This window comes from Cydia splendana, chromosome 22 (genome assembly GCF_910591565.1).
Source record: "Cydia splendana chromosome 22, ilCydSple1.2, whole genome shotgun sequence".
NCBI lineage: Eukaryota > Metazoa > Arthropoda > Insecta > Lepidoptera > Tortricidae > Cydia > Cydia splendana.
In genome coordinates, this window is record NC_085981.1 from 4,751,253 (window position 1) to 4,767,775 (window position 16,523).

General features: G+C 38.4%; 1 protein-coding gene across 1 annotated transcript in view; it reads left to right on the forward strand.

Annotated features, from left to right (window-relative positions):
- Positions 1-16,523, forward strand: part of LOC134801439 (ankyrin-2-like) — a 145,529-nt gene that overhangs the window by 80,672 nt on the left and 48,334 nt on the right. The window contains exons 3-5 of the mRNA XM_063773999.1: positions 9,145-9,324; positions 12,151-12,267; positions 14,956-15,111. Of these exons, the coding sequence (XP_063630069.1) occupies positions 9,145-9,324; positions 12,151-12,267; positions 14,956-15,111 (453 nt within the window). The remainder of the gene's footprint in view (positions 1-9,144; positions 9,325-12,150; positions 12,268-14,955; positions 15,112-16,523) is intronic.

Below are 16,523 nucleotides of genomic sequence, written 5' to 3' on the forward strand. Positions count from 1 at the left end.
GCTATAGTACCATGGACCACATCCATACGCTGCTGCAAGTTATACAGAAGACCGAAGAGTATAACTTGCCATTATGCTTAGCGTTTGTGGACTATGAGAAAGCCTTCGATTCGGTGGAAACATGGGCGGTGCTTGTGTCTTCAGCGATGCCATATTGACTATCGGTACATCGAAGTGTTGAAGTGTTTGTATAATAACGCCACCATGTCGGTCCGAGTACAGGAGCAGAGCACGAGGGCGATTCCATTGCAAAGAGGCGTAAGGCAGGGAGACGTTATCTCTCCGAAACTGTTCACTGCCGTAATGGAAGACGCCTTCAAGCTCCTGGAATGGGAAGGACTTGGCATCAACATCAACGGCGAATACATCACTCACCTTCGGTTTGCCGACGATATCGTAGTCATGGCAAAGTCGATGGAGGAACTCAGCATGATGCTCGATGACCTCAACCGAGTTTCACAACGGGTGGGCTTGAAAATGAACATGGACAAGACGAAACTTATGTCAAATGCCAATGTTGTGCCCATCCCAGTCTCTGTTGGGAACTCGGTACTCGAAGTTGTTGACTCGTACATCTACCTAGGACAAGTAGTCCAATTAGGTAGGTCCAACTTCGAGAAAGAGGTCAACCGCCGAATCCAACTCGGTTGGGCAGCGTTCGGGAAACTACGTAATGTCTTTTCGTCCGACATACCTCAGTGCCTCAAGACGAAAGTCTTTAATCAATGTGTGTTACCAGTGATGACTTACGGCTCCGAAACGTGGTCTTTCACTACCGGCCTCATCTCAAAACTCAAAGTCGCTCAACGAGCTATGGAGAGGGCTATGCTCGGAGTTTCTCTACGTGATCGAATCAGAAATTAAGAGATCCGTAGACGAACTAAAGTCACCGACATAGCCCACCGGATTAGCAAGCTGAAGTGGCAATGGGCAGGCCACATTGCACGCAGAGAAGATGGCCGATGGGGTCGAAATGTGCTCGAGTAGAGACCACGGACTAGCAAGCGCAGCGTAGGACGTCCACCCACAAGATGGACAGACGATCTTGTTAAGGTCGCCGGAAGACGCTGGATGCGGGTCGCTTCCAACCGGCACGTATGGAGGTCCAAGGGGGAGGCCTATGTTCAGCAGTGGACGTCTTATGGCTGAGATGATGATGATGATGATGATTTATGTGTAAGATTTGTTTTTGCTATGAGTCATACTTTTCAAATTATTAACGAAAAAATAAAAACAAGGAACCTTAGAATTTATTATAATTAACTTTCCCTCTTTATTATCTTTTTAAATATTGATCCCTGCTAAAAATGTACTGAATCTTTTTTATTGAAAATTTTGTGTAGATTATTAGTTCATTTTTTTTATATTGGCCACCGTTTACGAGTTATTTACGAAAAACTAAAAAAAGGGACTTTTAATATCACATATCTCACTTCCAGTCAAGAATTCGATCAAGCAACCGGCAAATTCGGATTCAGCGGGGTCTAATTAGGTTAAAAAACCCGGTTGCCAAAAAGTAATATGTTTTGCCAGTAGAAATCGATTTTTACAAAAATGTGACCAGTCTAAATTATTCAATTTGATTAATTTTATAGCCTTTTAAAATATGTTTACACCATTTATCAATCGTGACTGAATTCCGGATTGGTTAGATGGGTGTGTGCCTTTGCTGCCCAACTTGTTATAAAATGACAATATGACGGACGAATGTCTGAAATGTCACCGTATTTAAGAATTATTTTGCTTTTCTTCGTAAGTATGTTGAAAAACATTGTGTATATAACATATTTGCATATTTATACTGTGATTACCCATTTTATGAAACGTCCGCTAAACTAGCACAGGTCCGACGCTGACAGTGGTCACGGGCGTACTGGCGTGAGGAATAGGCGCAAGGTATTGCCGCGTAGGGTGTAATTTAGTAGGCAAAATGTTGAATTCATCAAATGATGAATGAAAAAATTAACGTATCGATAAAAGGACAAGCAATAATGAAGATTTACTTAAAAGCTATCGACTGAAGTAAGTTTCATATACATTTTCGTCCTAGTACTTCTAACATAAGGAAATAAAGACAGTGTTAGGCATGTTTTCAACTTAAGATTCTATCGAGAAAATAATGAGCCGTCGTGTTTCTGACAAGCAATAACGTAGTTCAAGGACTTATACATACTAGAAAATAATGCATGAAATCCTTGTAAAAGTCTGTAAATATGGTGGTGGTAATCAAAGAAAGTTAATTGCTAAATTGGAAATCAAAATAACTAAAATGGGCCAGAATCACCAATTTTAAACTACTACGTTTAGTGCTCATCGATGTTAGTGTCGTAAGCGCCATCGACAATAAGGTCCCTTTTCATAGATAATACCACATATACAGAGTCAATATTTTGTACCTATATCAATGATGATGGTCCGCAAGCCAGCCAATTTTATGAACAAGTTCTTTCCTGGCGATGTGTCATAAAACCTCGTAAACGTCAGCTGCCGCTGTTGGTGGCTTAAGTAACGGTAGTTACCCAAACGCGAAGAAAAAAACATTTTTCGTAATTTCCTATTTACAGCTAGCAGCAACTAAACTACACCTAGAAGACGGATTTACCTGTTTTTAGCAGCAAAAAATACCAGTATTTGCGGATTTAATTCGCGCAAACGGTTGATGTAGAAGCTCATGCTGACTTGCTTTACTTTATGTTGATTGAGCACGCGACACTAACGCAATTTATATTGTAGTGAGGAACGTCATTTGTGTTCAAGGTTTTCGTAGGAAAAGATTTTGTTACATAATTTTCTTGTGGTTTCTTCATATGTTAGACAGCTTAAGTACTGTCGAAAATGACGTTGAAGTCTCTACATACATATGGATGTATTTATTTAGAATAGGTACAGTATGCACACAGTCATAGCGTACCCTACCTGTTTGACAAATGGGACATTATCTATGAAAAGGAACCTTATTGTCGATGGATTACGCCCTTATTAATGATGCTCCGATGTAAATACAATGCCGTACGACTCTGTGCGGCGTAAGCGCCATCGACAATAAGGTCCCTTTTCATAGATAATGCCCCAAATAGTATATGAAGACAACAAAGTAAAGATACATGACATAAGACAATCTTGCATAATCTGTCGTGACATGAATGATCTAAACGTGATCAATTAAGCCACGTAATTTAGAATATATTAAAGTGCAAGTATAATTATAAAGTTAATTTATTGCTAATTAACACACACGTCTTGCAAACACTGCGCAAATACATGATGATCGCATTATTAACTGATTGTATAATTTTATAACCGCAAGTAGTATCGAATCATATCGATATGTTTAAATCATAATATATACTACTCACTAGGTATTTATAACATACCTATAGGTACTAGTAATTGGTCCACAAAATCATAGCGTAGTTTTAAAGTTGAGGAGACAAGGACACAAATATAATGTAAGATATCATTTGAATAAATTGAATCAATGATTGAAAATAACAATTACTTGGAACATCGTTGTTTAAAAAATAATAACGCTAACCTGACATGAATTACTTTGGTAATTACCTATCTATTTATCCATGTAATAAAGTCTTATTATCTACTTATATAATATAATTATAGTGTAATTGTAATGTCAATTTGTTCCGTCACATTCCGCAATCGCATTGCCGACGACTTAATATTAACCACACTTTAAACAATGGAAGTACGTCCTATGGTGAGATCACAACTTAATTGCAGGTTTTTTAGGGGTCCTTACCAGAAGGGTGACAAGCGAAACCCCATTACGAAGTCTCCGCTGTCTCTCTGTCTGTCACTGTATCTCAAGAACCGTAATAGATAGTCCACTGAAGAAAGACAAATGGAACCCTATTGCTAAGCCTCCTGTATCTGTCTGTCTGTCGCAGGGCTAGATCTCAAAAACCGTAATAATATAATTTTTTATCATTGCCGCCCTATTGCCGTTACAAGGAAAAATAATAAAAATGATGATGGTCTTCTTACAAGAAACGTGTTTAATGGTTTTTATTGTATCCCTAAACGGCCACACATACAAACCTCAAACTGAATATGATAAAATTGATAATAAGGAAAAATAAACTGCATTTACAAACAAACAATAAAGTTCGGTCAAACTTGAATCGGAAACTAAAGAAAAACATTATCAAACACAAAATCAAATCATGTGTTAAATCAGTGTTTAACTAAAGAAAAAATCAAACACAAATCTGTGATCTAGGTAACGAACCCTACAGGCACGAGTGTGACTCGCACTCGGCCGGTTTTTTGCAGATATACGACGCTGTTCTAAGAAGTAAACTAGTGATGACGGAAGACAAGGATAGACAATCAGTACACTAAGATTGTTGTAGTCATTACTTTATTTGAAATGTTATCACGATGAGGACAAGATGTGCCAATACTAATAAACCACAGAGGTCAAGGAGCGTGTATTTAAGCGAGTACTAGTTGATGTTGCAGTGTAGTTGCATCTAGTGTTGCTTGAAAAAATGAAGATTTTATTTGCATTGTGTTGTTTAGTTTTAATGCATAAAGCAGTGGACGGCGGAATAATTAAGGATATATTTGAGAAAGCTAAGGAACGAGCTGTGCTCGTGCATGAAGATGTAAAGCATATTTGGACAGTGGAAAAAAGTAAAAGTGGTCACAGAAATGATAATCCAGAAAATGGGGGCCAATGGACTAGTACTGTAGCTTATCCAGCCGAAGAGAATATAAGTGAAAACAAGCAAGATCATTCATTAATACAAGAAATCTCCATTGAAAGCGACCACAAAAAAGAAAATCCAGAAAATGGGGACAAATGGACTGGTACTATAGCTTATCCGGCAGAAGAAAATATAAATGAAAATAGGGAAGACCAAGCAGTAACACAAGAAATCCCAAATGAATATGGAAATAATTACAAGAGTGCCACTAAATCTATTGGGACTACAGAAGATAATAAGAATTTCTATGAAATAACGACTGAAAAGGAAAGTCGAGCAAATTTCGTAGGAGGATGTCAAACCGGATACAGACGTACAGCTGATGGCAGATGCAAGCTTGTTGCTAGTTGACAAATTTTACTGCAATGGTGAAAAATTACGCGAAATGCGGAAAAATGCAAGGAACTTTTATGAACTCTCAAAAAGAAATCACTGCGTTTTTTGTATGACATGAATAAAGTTTAATTTTTTTGTTTTTTTTGTGATTATTTGTGTATATGTCTGTGCCTTTTTATACTATCAAATTTCGTGGTGTGTAATTAGTAATCCCCCGCGCCCTCGTTGAGCTCGGGCAACCTTCCTAACCGACAGGAACACAACACTATGAGTAGGGCCTAGTGTTATTTGGCTGCGGTTTTCTGTAAGGTGAAGGTACCTCCCAAGTTAGCTCTGCTCTAGATCTAGAATGACATCCGCTGTGCTGTGCCATACCACACTAAGCTAAGAGTGATGACATTCACAGTGCCCATACCTCTCTCCTAGACGTAATTTAAGGACATACCCGGGTCCAAATTGTCATAAAAAATTTCACAAAGTCCTATTAGCAATTGAAGTAAACTGATTGATAATTAATCTATACAGACCCCAGGCACCTGTGCATAATATTCACATTATAGACAGCGCCTGACACGACCATGTAAACAGCGTATGTGGGTCAAACAAAGCTGTGTTATTAATCCATTTGAATTAGTTACATAGCGTGAGGCATACTAATTAGAATTTATTGTAGCTTCCACTCCATTTGTTTTCCACCACATCAAAACGGCATATGTGCTCATAATCCAGTAACTTTGTCGAATTTTGTAACCTGGCTCTTTTGCGTCAAATCCGGTAGTTCTGATTTTTTGCAGACTTGTTTATGATGTTGGTCCAATGAATAATCCAAGTTTGTGACTTCGAGCGCCGAACGCAACTTTGTCAAAAATCGAATAAACCGCATTTTTTTTTAGATTTGGGCGATTATAACCCTAAAGTACTAGTTTTTGGTAGTAACTTCCTAGGGCGTTTTTAAAGTAGACTAAATTTGCTACAATAAGACACTAGAATTGTAAAATCACAAATCATAAATCATTTATTTTGCTTAAAACATGGTACAATAGATGGTCAACAATTATAACTGAAGCACACATTTCACCAGTAGCTGGCATGCAAAATGTATACCTACAATATTTGAAACTAACAAAGTCATAAAAAAATGTATGAGTGCCTATTTTGAAAAAATATATTTTTTATGGAAAATAAATATTTTGTAGAACGTGGCGGTGATGAATTCCATATAAATTACCTACCTAACCCTTATATTATACCTAAGAACTGATGAAAAATTATAAAATTTAGAAAGGCTTTACTCGGAAAATATTAGATGTACAGAGACAATTCTAGTGTCTTATTGTAGCAAATTTAGTCTACTTTAAAAACGCCCTAGGAAGTTACTATCAAAAACTAGTACTTTAGGGTTATAATCGCCCAAATCTAAAAAAAAAATCGGTTTATTCGATATTTGAAAAAGTTGCGTTCGGCGCTCGAGGTCACAAACTTGGATTATTCATTGGGCCAACATCATAAACAAGCCTGCAAAAAATCAGAACTACCGGATTTGACGCAAACGCAAAATGTATAATTTTACTGTATTATTATTGTTCTTTGAAGTTATGAGACTTAATGGTGGAGTAAAGCTGTTATAGATGTGGCGAAAACTGAATGTGTTTGTGTGAGTGATGGTCAGACATAGAAGTTATTGTGGCAAAATAAAGTGATTGACAAAATGAAATATCGACATGTCTGTTATCGATGTTACTTAACTTTATCATGAAATTTATAACACTGTATATTTAATAACATAGCTACCGCACTGGCATACAGTTTACGTTTTTATTTTTAAGTACACTAAATATAGTAATAAAGAAATTGTGTACTTACCAGTTTGTAATTGATTTGAGTTCTTAAAATTTGTCGGTAATTTACAGCAAGTAGAAGTTACATCTACACATACATTACTTATTAATCTGTTACAGACTCATCGATAACAGATTTATCGATGTTTCATTTTCTCACTCGTTTAAGTATGCCATAAAAACTTCTATGTCTATTAGACTGATGGTATAAAGGGCTGTTAGCATTGCAGCATTGGCCTAACTAGACGTAGTGTAATATCAGGGGGCCTAAGATGACGATCGTTTGCAAAAAACGAAACGAAACGCTATTGTCTCACTATCACTCTTCCATAGTGGGTTGGAACGTTTGTGAGATATTTGTAAACACCTTGACCGCTCCGATATACCTGATGGCGACTGAATCCGTAAAACCATCAAAGCATTATAAACATCAAACGATTATAGTGAAAATAAAATTGTAAGTAGAAATCAATCTAACGCAAATCACGCTTGGACGCAACTGGCCGCGTAGCCAAGATGCCAATCGCTTACGCTCCGTAGCGATCGAAACGCAACTGTCACTGTCACACCAATATGGAAGAGTGATAGAGAGACATAATGCTTTTCGTTGTCGAAGCGATAGCGATTGTAACCTTGGCTAGGCCGGCTGTTGCGTTATCTCCCCTTACTAGGGCACGCTAATCCCAGGTTTACACTGATCCGTCCGCCGTATGCGACAGGGCACGTATCGATTGGATCAGTGTAAACGCGGCTTTAATCATGTACCAATGGAATAAGATTAAAACACTTCTGTTTTTTGCTAAAAAAATATGTTGCACTAACTTTTGTTTACGACTTTGTTCACAAAGATAGAACATACTTAGTAATAAATTCATAGCACGAGTCGATTTTTTTTTGTTTTGATTTTTATTTTCTGTTGAATTTGGGTAAAATTCAGTAGGTTAAAATTCTCCTCATTCTGGGCGTAATAAATACGATATCCCGATTTATCTCACTAAAAAGGTAAGAAATTTTCCACTGAGTTCGTACAATACATTTTCGTAACGCAGAAGAAGACTTTAGGACATTTGGTGAATTTATTGTACTCTCTATCCACCAAAATGTATCAAAATCTGACGGAAATAACACATAAAGAATTGGTCCTCGCATACACAACCTTTGAGTTCCTTTTCTAAAAAGTCTAAAGTCGGTATCGGTGATCAATGTTAACATCTAATTATGGAAAACCTAGCAAAGCCCTTACCTATATGATAAATAATGCCACTTTATCTCCATTACCTTCAGGTGACTAATTTGTCCACTTATAAAAGTTAATTCGACCTGTCAACTACCTAACTCACCTATTCCAATATTATAATAGGCACTTGGACTTAAAGAGGCATGAAATTTCTCCCAAACCCTGCGGAATGCCAAGCGGGACCACTTGGCTTCCTTCCAATAGTTCCAATGCCTTACAACGCTTTGAAATAAAAGGACATAAGCGACATAGCTTTATTAGAAAGATACGTCGTTTTGTGTGTTTAAGTTCCAATGGCTTGAAATGCCTTGGGATAGAAAGACGTAAGTGCTTTAGCGTTGGTTGTCTGATAAGTCGTTTTGTGTAAGCAGGCCAGTGTTACACTAGGGTAACCTTCCGATTTACGTTTTGTGGAAAATGCTTTGTGCGGAATATTTGGCAGTATGTTGATGAATTGTTTGTTTTATTGTGGTGGAATGGTGCCGTTATTGTTTTGTTAAAGATATGAATGGAACATTTAAATCCAGAGCAAGGCAATTGGCATTTCATTTTGTCTCTTTTTGCGTATTATTTCTTGAACAGCTGAAAAGATCATTTTATGTTCATGTTTTTCAAGATTGTACTGTTGTTATCCTACCTACATGAATACATGCTTGCGTTTCGTATGTTACGTAGCGTGTCGTGCCTGCAATAATGATGTAGGTATATTGCACCAATCAGCAACAATTACTAGTTATTTTGACAAAACGATGTTCACCATTTTATCTTTGTTACAATTGAAAAATCCAACTGGCGCGAAGTAACACAGACTAGGGAAGAGTAGTGTTCTTTAGTGTCCGAAGCCAAGATCTCTTTGGGTCTCTGTTCCAACGTTGTTAGTAAACTACTTATCTAGAAATTACGTCGTACTGCGGTAAACTATAATCGCCAAGATTAAACTTAATAGCTACGTTGTCGTTGTCAATCGGATCCAATCTTTAACCACGAAATGTCTTGTTGTTCACAGAACGGACTGAACGCCATCCATTTAGCGTCCAAAGATGGCCACCTTGAGGTTGTTCGCGAGTTGCTCCAACGCGGAGCAGCAATCGACGCGGCGACGAAGAAGGGAAACACTGCACTACACATTGCGTCTCTCGCTGGGCAGGAGGCGGTCGTCAAGCTTCTTGTGCAAAATGAGGCGCAGGTGAGGACGTAATTCAAGGATGGCTTTATTAAGGTTGTCTGGCTGCTTATATCAACGGGAGCAATGGATACTACGACGAAGAAAGTAAAAACTGCACTGTACATTGCGTCTCTTGCTGGGTGAGGAGGTGTTTTTCAAACTGCTTGTGCAGAATGAGGCGCAGGTGAGAACATTATCCAAGGAAGGCTTTGTAAAGGTGATTTGGCTGCTTGTGTCAACGGGGGGTGCAGCAATGGATGCTACGACGAAGAAAGTAAACACCACACTGCATATTGCTTTACTCGCTGGGCAGGAGGCGGTCGTCAAGCTTCTAGTGCAGAACGAGGCGCAGGTGAGAACGTTATCCAAGGATGGCTTTATTAAGGTTATCTGGCTGCTTGTGTCAAAGGGGGAAATAATGGATGCTACGATGAAGAGAGTAAACACTGCAATTTGAACACGCCATAGGTTTAGAAGTTGTTCCATAAGCTTTATGGCTTAACCCGGCCTTATTCATAAACGTGTACTAAAGTTGACAAGCCGATAATAATCGTTTGTCCCTTTCCGACGTATTGGTATGATGGAAAGGGACAAACGATTATTATCGGCTTGTCGATTTTAGTAGACGTTTATGAATAAGGGTATTTAGAATGCTAGGCTGGTAGGTAATTTACTAAGCTTTGTCAAACACTACTGCATTGTTTTCCTGTATTTCTAAAACATTACAGATCTTTTTTAAAAGTCAGATAATAAAAGGGTCAAAAACATTATGTGTTCGCGTCTTTCCTGTAGACATACACAAGAGTTAAGGGCTATAAAGGACCTTTTCACGTGGATAAGGGTTAAATAAGAAAATTAACCTTTATAGCCTTAAACTCTTGTGTATGTCTACAGGAAAGACGCGAACACAGAATGTTTTCGACCCAAAAATGTTCTGAACAAAGATTCAGAACAATTTGCGAATTTAATCACCGCTCACCAGACTATAATTAGCACAGAAGCGTTTCAAAGTCAACAAACCCTTAATCGCGACGTAATAAACCCTAATTAAGGGCACCTAAATAACGGGTTAACGGCCCATCAAAAACAAATGGCTTCTGTATCAAACAGAGCAAACATTCGTCTCCTTTTGGTCTTGTTTGATATTTTGGGAGTGAGGTCAAAACATTTGACGGGTGTGATGTTTTAATGCGTCGTTGATTAAAGATAATATAATCCGATGTCATATTAATTATTAATATTTGAGTTGAAGACTTTCATTGAAAATTAAAAGGAAATTCCATGTAGGTAATGAGATGAAATTCTATAACAATTTAAAGAAAGCTTTTTCATTATAAAATTATGTGTTTGATATTTTGTAGAAAACGTACCTGCCGGGAACTTGTGATACGTCCGCAATGGTTTCTATAGATAGGTCTTTGGTTTTAATTTAATTCAAGGATATGATATAGTTCAATAGGATTTTAAAAATTTTTGATACCAGTTCTGATAGACTAGTATAAAACTTGCGGTAGATATTGGCAATACAACGAAAAAAAAAATTAAATCTTAAACCTAGAATATTTTAAATTTTCTTTATTAGACTTTTTGGAACATTCTTGTTTTCATACAAATGTTATAGTTGGAGATTATCCTAAAGCATGTTTTAATCTATTAAATACCTTTAAACGAGCAATTCTTGTTTATTTATATGCCTATATATTTCGGGGATCTCGGAAACGGCTCTAACGATTTCGATGAAATTTGCTATATAGGGGTTTTCAGGGGAGATAAATCGATCTAGCTAGGTCTTATATCTGGTAAAACGCGCATTTTTGAGTTTTTATATGTTTTCCGAGCAATGCTCGGTCTCCCAGATATTGTTTATTTATGTAAGTATATTCAAAGTTCAGTAGCTCCCATGCTCTTTAGCGTTCAATATAAATTGACACTAATCATAACAAATCATTGGTTTCCGATGTCTACTCATCAATCTATCCTGACACCACTTCCGACTTCAATAACATTCACAAACTCTTATCTAACTCAAAAGTAAATTTGAAATATAGACCCAATTGCTTCAATCTGAAAGTTAAGATTAGAGAATCAAGAAAAGTTTAATACGTGTTGAATGAAGTTAAAAGTTTTAATGGATGAGCATATCTGACAGTAAGTTTAATATTCTGTGATAAATCTAAGAGCTATTTGTTTATATTTAGATCAGAAGCTCCAATACATTGTAAATGAATTCGGGCATAGATCTTAAGTAAACGCATTAAGGAGTATATTCGAGTGATTAATAAAACAGTGTGTTTTGACCAACCATTAATCTTAAAACCTATAATGTTGGAATAATAAATCGTGTTTATGAATTTAGTAGCTGAAACTGTGGGGCCGAAAAAATAAATTCATAACGTTATGTGTGTGTACTGTGCGGTTTCAGAGTACCTTTTCTAGTAATCGCTTTAAAGTAATCTAGAGTCAGAGAGCTTTGCGATAACAAAGTGTGAAAATGTCATCAGTAATATCAAATTCCTATGTAAATATGACTTGTATAATGACAATGACACACATTCACTTTTTAGGGTTCCGTACCCAAAGGGTAAAAACGGGACCCTATTACTAAGACTCGCCTCTGTCCGTCTGTCTGTCTGTCACCAGGCTGTATCTCGTGAACCGTGATAGATAATTTTCACAGATGATGTAGCTATTTCTGTCGCCGCTATAACAATAAATACTAAAAAGTACGGAACCCTCGGTGGGCGAGTCCGACTCGCACTTGTCCGGTTTTTTAAATAAATAAATACAATTGTTATGTTATGTTATGTGTGTGTGGTTCGATGGCACTAATTGCCTTTTGTTTCGCAGGTGAACATCCAGTCCCAAAACGGGTTCACGCCGCTCTACATGGCTGCGCAGGAGAACCATGATGGCGTCGTCAAGTTCCTCCTCGCCAACGGAGCCAATCAGAGCCTGGCCACTGAGGTAAGCTTTAATGGCGACCATGTGAGTGAGACGCGCGATCCGACCTCTCGCTTACAGCCAGAGCTTGGCTACTGAGGTAAGCTTAAGCAACCATGCAGGAGTGAGTCAGGCATCTGTACGGTTACCATCAGTTTGTCACTGACATAAACGCCGTCGAGAACGTTATCTACTTTCTATACATCCCGTTTGCACTAATATGCGAGTACGAGCGAGATGTATAGAAAGTAAATTACGTTCTCGACGGCGTTTATGTCAGTGACAAACTGATGGTAACCGTACTGATCCTTCACTCAAAACCGGGATAAGGACACGGAACGGGCAACAAAGGTGCAGGAAGTGTTTAGTATGCATAAAAGGTACGGTACCTGGCTTGTTTATTGCCTGACTGGCCACTTGGTGCTGCGGCAAGTAGGTATAACATAAACTTGAATAACGGCCTTGAAAGCGAGTCGTGCGATCTACCTCTTCATTTCACCAAAGAGTGAGAAAGAGTGTATAGAGAATTACTGTCATGGTAAATTATGTATTAGCCACAGTACATTTACTGCCATCTTTATCTGCCGTCATACCTTTGGCCTACTGTCGAGTAGATGACGTTAATTTCAATATTTAAAAAAATTAATACATATCAGTGAAAGAATAAGGCTCATAATCAAATGGCGTTCTAACAGTTTTATTTTTCTGTCGAAAGATGGCAGTAAATTTACTGTGGCTACATAATTTACTTTGACAATCCGCCTCTATTTCAAATTCTCTTTGATTTCACTCATGGTCTAAGAACACTTTTAATCCTCTCCAAGATATCACAAGATGGCGTTGTAGTTTAATTAACGTGCCCAAAAAACTTTTATTACGCTTTCATTGTAGTTTTATGTTACATTTTAGTTTTTACTGCAGCTATAAAAAAACAACTTTATGTTGCAAAGCTATAAACATAATAACATCAACACCTACAACAATGATGAGCTATGTATTGTAAGAAGATTTAAAAGTGTATATTATGTGTATAAAAGTGTATATTATGTAAAATATATATTACTTTCTTGTTCCTGCCCAACATTTGTTTTTAAGGTTCCGTACCCAAAAGGTAAAACGGGACCCTATTACTAAGACTTCGATGTCCGTCCGTCCGTCCGTCCGTCTGTCTGTCACCAGGCTGTATCTCACGAACCGTGATAGCTAGACAGTTGAAATTTTCACAGATGATGTATTTCTGTTGCCGCTATAACAACAAATACTAAAAACAGAATAAAATAAATATTTAAATGGGGCTCCCATACAACAAACGTGATTTTTGACCAAAGTTAAGCAACGTCGGGCGTGGTCAGTACTTGGATGGGTGACCGTTTTTTTTTTTGCATTTTTTTTCCGTTTTTTTTCATTATGGTACGGAACCCTTCGTGCGCGAGTCCGACTCGCACTTGCCCGGTTTTTCTCAAATTATATGACGACGGCTCTGGCCTTGTGGGTAGTGACCCTGCCTGTGAAGCCGATGATCCTGAGTTCGAGCCCCGGTAAGGGTATTTATTTGTGTGATGAGCACAGATATTTGTTCCTAAGTCATGGATGTTTTCTATGTATTTAAGTATTTGTATATTATATTTATCGTTGTCTGAGTACCTACCCACAACACAAGCCTTCTTGAGCTTACCGTGGGACTTAGTCAATTTGTGTAAGAATGTCCTAATAATATTTATTTATTATCTATATGACTGCGGTCAGACTAAACTCCGTCAAACTTTTCATACATTTAGTATAGTTTGACGGAGTTTAGACGCAGGCCCAAATCTGGAGAATAACCCCAAACATGATTTTATTTAGGTACCTACTTGTGAACTTTTTTAAACAGTTCTCAAGTCAACATGTATCTTTCTCCTCATATTACAATACATATCAATCACATGTGTCCACATCTTCGGTCACTGTCTGTCAGGGGTACGAGAGGGAGATGAAATCCAAATGCCCCCAATTAGAAGATTAGTAGATCTACCCCACGTTACTCATGTTTTTCTATACATGTATTCTTATACGATGTTTCTTTGTTATCCCCAATAGCAATTGATTCGATAAGCCTGAGCAAATAACCTTTTAGGCCTGCCATTTATAAATGTAATATACTCTTATTATGAGTGATTATTTATTATGTTCCTGTATATTATCGATACTCGTATTAACCTATATTTTCTTATAGGTAAATTAATGTGGCCTTTGGTGTATTAAATTAATATTCCTTACAGTTATAAAGGTGGACAACCATTTAATTGATTTGTTCCATTTTCTTGACGCCAGATATTTTAATTTGCCACCAGAAAATCGAAATTAAGTAAAGCCTCCATGTGTTTTTTCTAAACGAAATGTAGGTATTACCTCTAAATATACAGGGTGGCTAAAAAACAACTACGTTCCCGTTGCCAGGGAGGTTTTGGGATTATTTTCGCGATTTCGGGGTTGGTCCCATAGTAAAAGTTGCTCAGTATACTCACAAAATTCCCCGGCAACGGGAATGTTGTGTTTAGTGAGCTGAATTATGTTTATTTAAAAATAAAACCTATAAACTATTATTAAAATTAAGTATAAACTAAATAAATTTAAAGTGATAAAATAAGTAAATAAATAAACCTTATTTAATGTAGTTATGTTTTAGCTACCTTGTATTCTAACCTACAAACTTCCAATTTTGCTATGCAGGACGGCTTCACGCCCCTCGCAGTCGCGATGCAACAAGGTCATGAGAAGGTGGTAGCCGTACTTCTAGAGGCTGACACCAGGGGCAGGGTCAGGCTGCCCGCTCTCCACATCGCTGCCAAGAAGGACGACGTCAAGGCAGCTAACTTACTTTTGGAGGTAAGGGGCTGTCTGTTAAAGTTTGTCATTAAGTTCATCAGGATAGCATCATGGTCTAATGGCAACAAGGCCATGGGAAGGTGGTAGCCGTACTTCTAGAGGCTGACACCAGGAGCAGGGTCAGGCTGCCCGCTCTCCACATCGCTGCCAAGAAGGACGACGTCAAGGCAGCTAATTTTATTTTGGAGGTAAGGCTGTCTGTTAAAGTTTGTCATTAAGTTCATCAGGATAGCATCATGGTTTAAGAGCAACAAGGCCATGGGAAGGTTGTAGCCGTACTTCTAGAGGCTGACACCAGGGGCAGGGTCAGGCTGCCAGCTCTCCACATCGCTGCCAAGAAGGACGACGTCAAGGCAGCTAACTTACTTTTGGAGGTAAGGCTGTCTGTTAAAGTTTGTCATTAAGTTCATCAGGATAGCATCATGGTCTAATGGCAACAAGGCCATGGGAAGGTTGTAGCCGTACTTCTAGAGGCTGACACCAGGGGCAGGGTCAGGCTGCCCGCTCTCCACATCGCTGCCAAGAAGGACGACGTCAAGGCAGCTAACTTACTTTTGGAGGTAAGGGGCTGTCTGTTAAAGTTTGTCATTAAGTTCATCAGGATAGCATCATGGTCTAATGGCAACAAGGCCATGGGAAGGTTGTAGCCGTACTTCTAGAGGCTGACACCAGGAGCAGGGTCAGGCTGTCCGCTCTCCACATCGCTGCCAAGAAGGACGACGTCAAGGCAGCTAACTTTATTTTGGAGGTAAGGCTGTCTGTTAAAGTTTGTCATTAAGTTCATCAGGATAGCATCATGGTCTAATGGCAACAAGGCCATGGGAAGGTTGTAGCCGTACTTCTAGAGGCTGACACCAGGAGCAGGGTCAGGCTGCCCGCTCTCCACATCGCTGCCAAGAAGGACGACGTCAAGGCAGCTAACTTTATTTTGGAGGTAAGGCTGTCTGTTAAAGTTTGTCATTAAGTTCATCAGGATAGCATCGTGGTTTAAGAGCAACAAGGCCATGGGAAGGTTGTAGCCGTACTTCTAGAGGCTGACACCAGGGGCAGGGTCAGGCTGCCAGCTCTCCACATCGCTGCCAAGAAAGACGACGTCAAGGCAGCTAACTTACTGCTTGAGGTAAAAGATGATGAACTCAAAACAAAAACGGCCGTTTTAACTTTGGACGCATAGATTGACGAATCCAGCAACATATATAAAAACTAGTTTGATGTATTCAAAAGGTGCTTAAATACAAACTACAGTACGTAGCGGCCCCTTTCTTTAAATATATTTTGTTAAATTTAAATAATCACTAGTATTTAGCAGTGGCGCTAGTGTACACGTTGATGGGCTCTTAACTGTTACTTTGTCCACAGGGATGACGCAAATTTTCCGTAACGTTTTTGACCCTTGTTGTATTCCATGATCC